The sequence below is a fragment of the Mytilus californianus genome, unplaced genomic scaffold (assembly GCF_021869535.1).
Source record: "Mytilus californianus isolate M0D057914Y unplaced genomic scaffold, xbMytCali1.0.p SCAF_4, whole genome shotgun sequence".
NCBI lineage: Eukaryota > Metazoa > Mollusca > Bivalvia > Mytilida > Mytilidae > Mytilus > Mytilus californianus.
Window position 1 is genome coordinate 66915446 of NW_026262690.1, and position 9091 is coordinate 66924536.

The 9091-nt window shown below is 33.5% G+C and overlaps 1 protein-coding gene across 1 annotated transcript; it reads left to right on the plus strand.

Annotated features, from left to right (window-relative positions):
* The first annotated feature begins 863 nt into the window (after positions 1–863).
* Positions 864–7663, plus strand: LOC127738422 (calcyphosin-like protein). Its single transcript, XM_052249669.1, has 4 exons — positions 864–1021; positions 3418–3595; positions 4400–4606; positions 7148–7663. The coding sequence occupies exons 1-4, from the start codon at positions 948–950 to the stop codon at positions 7247–7249; spliced, it is 561 nt and encodes a 186-aa protein (XP_052105629.1). The 5' UTR covers positions 864–947; the 3' UTR covers positions 7250–7663.
* The last annotated feature ends 1428 nt before the right edge of the window (positions 7664–9091 follow it).

Consider the following 9091-nt stretch of genomic DNA (forward strand, 5'->3'; position numbering starts at 1 on the left):
TTGTCACATTGAACATGTGAAAACAATACATTCTTTACCTTTAAGTACCCAACGAGGGATGGGGATACTCTACAACATTTCTTATATATACGAGACTCGTATTCAAGATACAACTTCTATTTTATTAAAACGCGCTGTATATTTTACCTGTATATTGGCGCAAAAGCAGTATTTATTTTTGGCGCAAATGAAATTCAACCCTGTGGCGCAAATGAAATACCGCATTTTAAAAAATTAACGCAAATGCAATGCGCTCATCCAGAATAGCTATCAACAATTGTTAAAATATTTTGTGATTTTAGTTTGTTTATAACATGTCTGATATTGTTGTATATTATTTTTGTAATGTTCCATGTTGATATTTGATCAACTAAATCTATCTATCAATCTAAGAAATTAAACAAATACTGTCATGATTTGCCCGACAACAAATGTCGTTTTAATTGGATATACAAATAGTGCTTGCATATTGTTTAATTCATCTGTGAATTTTGTACTGATTAATATCTGATTCCTTGATAAAAAAAAATCTGAATTATTATTGTCTGGTGGATTTTGCATCTCCACTCAGCAAGAGAGAAAAAAACCAGACAACTTCAAGATGATTTGACCATGGAAGTAAAAGTCAATATAATATTTCCATGGTCATACGTATTGCATTACAAAGATATATAGATTGTTATGAGTCTACTTATAGTGTGAAGAGACGACAAAACATTAGAAAGAATGTGTTGTCACCATTATTCCCATTGAATAAGCCAACATATATTTAAACTTCCCGTGGTTTCGAACATACCAGTTTATTTTTATTGACCATTTATTGTAAGTAAACAATTTACCTGTGTATATGTCCGTATCATTCGTTTACATGTAAGTTGTGTAAAACGTGGGTGATTCACATAATTACCGGTTTAAACACAGAGCATCCGTAGTTACATGTAAATAAAATGGCTGACAAACTCGCAGAGCTAAGAGCGAAATGTTTAGAACGAGGAGCTAGTGGTATACACGGCATTGGCAGGTAATTGAGCATTCGTGTCTAACACTTTTCTAGCGTACAACCCATATGAATATAAAATCTACTTTTACTCTGAGGTTATATGTCTTGACAGTTGAATACGGTAGCATTTTCGCGTTTTAGAAAGTAACTTGTTGAACAGTGAAACTTTGCAGTATGCCTATAAATAAGTAAACGTCGACTTGGTTTTGTTGCTGTGACTTTGTTTTAGACTAACGTGGTTTGTTATCTTCCGAGTGATAAAGACATCGGGAATTGGAGTCCTTATTGATTTTGACATGACAAGCCAAATGGAATGATATAGCAGTTATGAAAAAAAGTTGAATAGAAATTTGCCTTCTGGAATCTTCCTCATAAAGAAATTTTTCTACGAACTCGGCCCATCCCTAGGACTTTTTGATTTGATGAAAAAACCCACAACTTTAATTTCAAAAAAACTGTTAACCAAAATCTCTTTGTTTACATTAAGAAAACTATATTTAATGAGGCTCCAAGCTATAGGAACCTGTATCGCTCATCTGTTAATTTCCATAAAAATATACAATGCAATGAGAGTATTTCAAATAGTTTCCAGCAAAAACGAAAAAAAACCCAACTGTTACATCATCCTTCAAGGGCAATAACTCCTATACAAGCTGTAAGGATTCGACTGACGATTTCAGGCAAATGACTGATTTGGAGATTTTGTCCTGGTAATAATCTTGATATTTACAGTTTATCTGCATTTTCTACAGTTAACGAAGAAGAAATCAACACACAAAGGTTAAAAATCGTCATTCAAGGGCAAAACACTTATGTTTTAGGAGTCAACTGACAATTTTAGCTTTGTTGACTTTATGTTGACTTACATGATTTTAATTAGTAATTATTGGCTTTGAACGAACTTTTAGTAACTGCGAGTACTCTCATCTCTCATATAGGTATTTTGTGTCTTAAGGGTTTTTGTTACTTGGTTTTGTGCTTTGTATCGATACGATGAGTAAAGCCCTTTTCAACAGAAATTTATAGTCTGTTCTTATGATGCGCTGTTACGCAACTGTCCCAGGTTAGTGGGAGGGTTGGGCACCAGCAAACATGATTACGTTGCTAACTTGAACGTCATTTGGTCTCTGGTGGAGAATGGTCTCATAGGCAATCATACCACATCTTTTTGATTTTTATATCAACGTTACCCCGCCACATTCTATATGTGCCGGTCCCAAGTCAGGAGTCTGTAATTGCGTGGTTGTCTTCTGTTGCTGTTTATCATATAAATTGTCGTTAGTTTTTATCGAATAAATTATTTGACATTTGTCATGTCGGGGCCTTTTATAGCTTGCTATGTGTTTTGCTCATTATTGAAGACCGTACGGTGACCTATAGTTGCTAATTTCTGTGTTATTTGGTCTCTTGTGGAGAGTTGTCACATTGGCAATCATACCACATCTTCTTATTTTTATATTTACTATAAATTCCACGGAAAATACACAAGTGGGTAAAAACGTTTTGTAAGGGCAATACTCGTATAAAGAGTCGCTTTCGGTTTCGGCCATGTTGACTTATTTGTAGATCTTGTCCTGCAGATCAAGTTTGGTATATATAATTTCCATCTATCAACTAAAGTTGTTGCAAAAACCCACATAAATAGTAGAAACAAATCGTCTTTCAAGAATAATTTAGATATATGATTTCGACCATGTTTGACTTATTTGTTGATCTTGTCCAGCTGATCATTTTTACCAATTACAGTATTCCTCTATCTATTATAATTTAAAGATACTAACCGTAGTTTATATATGATGCCCGCGTATTCTTATCTAAAGGGCATCATATGGATAAGAGAAAGTACATTAAATAAGTGAAAAATAATGAAGAAATAATATTCACTAAAAGAATTAAAACGTGACACCAAAAAAAATACAGCAAACGGGGTCGATTGATTCCCCAACCATCTGTGGTCCATTTATAAATCTTCGTTTGTTCGAGTTTATCAGGAAAATGTAAGTCTAGAAAAGAGCTTAAACACGATTAACTGAGTATTTTTAAATATTATCATGAAACTTGACCATAAAAATATGATCACATGATCATGACATCAAAATCAATCCCGGGCCACTGGAAAGAATTTTATGAAATGAATATTACACTCGATTGAAATTCATTGATTGATTACAATATCAAATTTTATATTTATGTTTTCACTACAAACTTAAAATTGCAGTTAACGCGAAGAACGAAACGAATGCAAACATAGTAACGATTGTTTCCTTTTTGCCATAAACAGGTGGTGCATACAAATTACGAACGACAAGCATTTTTAGATTTAGCCATCGAAAACTTGTTCATGTATAATGTTTGGCATATAATGAAATTAAAAATACACATTAATTATAATTACGAACTTCTTTTTAATATTGTAGAACTTTTCGAAATATTGACGACGATGGCAGTAAATCGCTTAGTCTTGAGGAATTTAGATATGGTCTAAAAGACTTTGGTCTTAGCTTTCCAGAAAGTTCTGTACAAGAATTGTTTACCTACATCGACAAAGATGGCAGTGGAACAATTCGATTTGACGAGTTCTTACAAGCAATAAGGGTAATTATCATATAAGAAGACTTAAAGCCAACTATAATTAATCAATCATATAGCAAAAACTTAACACGGAACATAAGTATTGAGGGAATTTCCTTTTTCTTGTAGATAGTAGCTTTCAACATGCATACATTATGTTATCCAGTATTTGAAGCACTAAATTTAAAGTCAATTTATCTAATTTGAAAACGAATCTTTCACTGCTCTGCAATTGCACTATTAAACACCATTTGAGATCCGGTAAAGTAGATAAATGAAGCTTTTGGTTGAGATAACCATTGATTGATATAGTCTACATGCGTATATAATTATAATCATAATTTACACTGGAGCTAGAACACTTCCTTTTTATTTACCAAATATAGTAACAAAGTGATATTTCATGATATGCAGATTTCATGAAATGTCACTTTTCTTCACACAATCTGGAGCTTGTTTAGGGAGTCTTTTTGCGTATGTAATTGTAGCCATTTTAAGAGGCAGTATAAAAAACAATATAAGGTGAATGTCAGAAATGTTTTTTTTGTGTATTAGGCTTATAAATTAGGGAAGGGTCAGGGTTACTATTGTCTAAATATACTGCTCTGTACAAGACCGACACGATCAGTCCGAATTTTTTTTAATTTCTTTATTCAACATGTGGTGGAAAGAAGCACTTAAATAATGATGAGATACATAAACAATTGAAATACAAGATAGGCAAATAGTTTGATAAATAAATTAATGAAGTATTCAATTTTTATCAGAGTTCAACTTTGCTTTGATATTTATTTACTTATTTTGATTCTCTTTTTTTTTACCTTCTAGCCTCCGATGTCGCAGACTAGAATCTCGATCATCAACGAAGCATTTACCAAGTTCGACAAAAATGGTGATGGAGTAATCTCCGTTGCTGACCTGAAGGGTGTTTACAATGCACAACACCACCCTAAATACAAGAGTGGACAAATGACAGAAGACCAAGTTTTCAGAGAATTTCTTGATGTGTTTGACCATGGAGTTAAAGACGGAAAGGTAACTAACAATATTTGAATATTATTTTTCTCATGTAGTTAGTTTTAAATGTGATTTACCATGTTGCGATTTTCCACTTGTTTGTTTCAATTTATTATAATAAGAACTAATTCAGGCGATAACAAAGAAGGACACTTTAACCACCATTCATATACATAATATGGAAAAATAATGTATTTTATAGAAATCCAAAGTTAGATGAATTGTCTGAATTTCTGGTAAGAAGACTGACTTTTAAAAGACCACAGCCATTGAAAGAAGTGCTATTGAACTAAATTTAAAATACAGATTTATGGTCAGTTTTTTTCTTGGTTTGTTCAGCAGGGGTTCACAATAGGAAAATGAACGCAAAAAAAAATTAGAATTTCTTTATTATACAGTTGAAGTGATATATTTTAAAGAGTATTCAATAATATAACACGAATCCATCAAATCAGCATTGAAGGCAATTTCGATATATAAACTGCATGTTTTTGTAAAATTAATATGTATAAAATTAGGACATGGGGAATCAAAATATATTAGTTTGTATCTGAAAAGTAATACATTGATAAAGTGTTTTCGTTTGGACTATTATTTAAATTGAATGTTGATGATCAATACAATTTTTTTGTTATAAAGATTCATTCATTATTATCCCATTTATAATTTTATTTCTTGTTAAATACGATAAGTTGTTAGAACCTCAAAGTAATCAAATGAAACTCTGATATTAAAAATTTCAGAAAATATTGAAAATCCTTTTAAAATTGTCACAGGTCTGAAATAAATTTATTTGAAATAGGACATATCTGATTTTCTCCAGATAACAATTCTACCTAAAGGAAATTTTGCCGAAATGGGTGCTGCATGTAGACTTATATTTTAAACAAAAGGCATTTCAATTAATATTTTATAATGTGTATTTTTACGTTGTAATGTTACACTACTGTTTCATGTTAGCTAGGTTGAAGGTTGGCGCCTGTTAAAACGTTTAAACCCGCTGCATTTGTATGCACCTGTCCTAAGTCAGGAGCCTGTTGTTCAGTGGTTGTCGTTTGTAGTTGTGGTTCATAAGTGATTCTCGTTTCTGTTTTTTTATATAGATTAGACCGTTGGTTTTCCTGTTTGAATTGTTTTACCTTAGTAATTTTGGGTCCCTTTATAGCTTGCTGTTCGGTGTGAGCCAAGGCTCCGTGTTAAAGGCCGTACATTGACCTATAACTGTTTACTTTTTATACATTGTGATGTGGATGGAGAGTTGTTTCATTGGCACTCATACCACGTCCGTTTGCACTACACATGTTGTAACAAATAAAATGTGAATTAAGGCACCAGTAGTTTACCGATGTTCATATCTCATAAATCGATTAAGTAGACAAATCAAGTTTACCAACAATAAGTGAGAGAATCACATGAACTCTAAAAAGAACGAAACCGGATGTGTCGACAGGGTAATCGCCTCCAGCTATTCATGCACCCCCGCTATGAGAATCTACACTCATTTAAATTGTTACAATCGAGAATAGGACACAATCGGTAATTTTACAGATCAGACGACTATTCTGATAATCTTAATCCCTAAGACTAAGAAAACATGTCTGACCGTAAAACTTATGTAGTGTGGGTTATAGTCGTTCTTCCTCGTAACTGTTGGAGCAGTTTCTTGTGTAAGGAACACACTCCTGCTAATAAAGTCCGTAAGATAAGATTATGCACGAGCGTAAGGTTTAAATTTATATATGTAAACGCCATACTATGAGGTAGAGTATATGTTATTACTACGAAATGGGAAGTTGACGATTGAAAGTTAAAATCATCATTTTGTCATAGATTCTTGTTTGAATTCGTCTATCTGTGTCAATATCAAGGAAAAGTCCAAGATCCTCAAGCTGAAGTTCAGTGGGATGAATGGGATGCAAACACCCACTGAAATGTGGGTTATTGCGTGACATGACATCATCATTATATTCGAAAGAGAAATTTCTTTTTCTGCTTTATATGAGTACAGAAACATGTCTGCCAGTAGGGGTGAACAATTTGTATCCATTGATTATTGACTGTCTGTTGAAATACCAATCCACCAAACTCAACAATGTGTTTTCGATAACAAATAGACCAATATTTTGATATCATCCTCGGTGTATTGGTTTTAGGAGTCAGTATGGTTATTCACAATGTAAGATTTTTGTATGACTTAAAACAAAAAATGGTATCTAAGCGATCTAATGAAATCTGATCAAATGTAAGAAATGCGTGCGTGTGCTCTATTGCGTAAGGGGACGCTTATAAATATCATTTGTCAAAGGGAGTGAATTGAAATAAGAAATTTAGTAAAAACACGTGCAGAGATATTACTACACCCGTCAGTTATTATACTGTAACAATGTCATAGCAACATTTAAGCGATTTTAAAATTGAAGCTTGTCTATTATTCATTATAGAGCAGCCATCCATCATCATCATCATCATCATCATCATCATCATCATCATCATCATCAATTATTCATCTTTTTTCAAGTTTATACTGTAATGTTTGACTTTATTTTGTATGTGACCTAGGTTACCAAAGAAGAATTTATTAATTACTACAGTGGTGTAAGTGCCTCTGTAGATACAGACCAATACTTTGTGGAGATGATGAGAAGTGCATGGAGAATGTAGCTGTTTGGGGATAATCTCAACAGTTATGGTCGTGATTAGATACTACTACTACTACTCCAAGATTGAGAGACGGCGATTACCTGTTGATGGGATTTGCAGAACAACAGCTATATGCAGGGAATACTATTTTTAACTCATCGTCAAACAATATATATATATATATAAGAATAACTCATGTCTGTCCATATTTCAATTTATGTCTGGCTGATAATTTTATAATGCCATTAAGGATATTTATGATACTGATGCTTTATATAACTGTCAAAGGAATTTTGAATGAGGTAAAGGTAACAACGAGCTTTTGGAAACTGCAACAATTCAACTTTATATACCCCATATACAAATATGCAAAGTCTCATCTGGCTAAAATCTTTATGTATTTGAAATTACATATTAAAAATGATTGACTAGTCACTAACTTGGTTCAATTTTACATAACCAATATCCAAACATGCCTTGATTTTCCCCGCTCACAACTTTTAAAAGCATTGAAAGCATGTCGATAGCATTTTCTATTTTGTAGTTCATTCCGTTTATGTGATTAATAAGACCGAATAAACTGATCATAGATACCAGGATTAAACGATTTGTACGGCAATCGCACGTTTGGTCTACAAAAGACGCTCAAATAAGAAAAAAATAAAAAGGCCGAATCAAATACGAAGTTGAATAACATTGAGGACCCGAAATTCCGAAAGCTTCTGCCAAATTCATAAGGAAGGTCAGTGTCATTGATTTTGTTTGTCTGTCTCAGAACGTTTTTAATGCATTAATGGCATTAACGTATTTTAATGATACTTGGTTTCCATCCCTGAAAATACTATCTTAAAATCACCATATATAAAGTTGAAATGTTTATTGGAAGGTCAAGGTCACAACTAGCAATTCATTGCAGGGTTTAATTTTATAAGCCCAACATAATTTTCTATTGACCTGGCTAGTTATAGCGAAATTTGTGTTTGTTTGTTTGTCAATGTTTTCTATATATACTAGCTGTTTCTGGTCATTTAATTTTTCACCAAGTATCCAGGTGTATTCAACTCCAAAGGTGACTTGGGAATAGACATATGGTCACCCTCGGTCTCCTTCGATTGGCAGTAAAACCCTTGACAAAGTAGAGCTACCGCTTTTGTAATGCGATATGTATAAATTCGCAGTCACGTCCGGTCAGAATGAATGCCTCGTGTTGAGAGAGTGCCAAGTACTCTGCGCGTTAAGAACCCTTGTAACAACTGTTTTAGGGGTCCGGAGGTGTCCTGTTACAACTTCAAGGCTAAATTTCCATCTCTATCGAAAAAAGTAAAATAACAAAAATACCGAAATCCAAGGAAAAGTCAAAACGGAAAGTTCCTTATCAAATGGCAAAATCAAAAGCTCAAACACATCAAACGAATGGATGATGATGATGGATGGCTGCTTAACGTCCAGCGGCAAACTAATATGCATATTCAGGACAAGAACATGTTAATGTGATATGAATATAAACCCTGCTTTTTACTAGACCGATACGCTGAACCGGAGTTTTAACGTACTAGTTCAAAAAAGAACTGTCCGCACCTTACCCGGAGACACATTATTCTGACTCCGAGCCGACCTAACCTGTCTTACTCTTACTCCATAATGCCGCGAGCTTAGCGGAGAAGCAGCAAATACCAATTTTAAAGTCTTTGGTTTGACCCGGTCGGGGTTCGAAACCACTCGAGGCGGTCAAACAAATGGAAAACAACTGTCATATTCCTTACTTGGTACAGACATTTCCTTATGTAAAATATGGTGGATTGAATCTGGTTTTATAGCTAGAATTTACCCCGTTTATCAGTGGCAGTTCAAACCCGCCTTTCA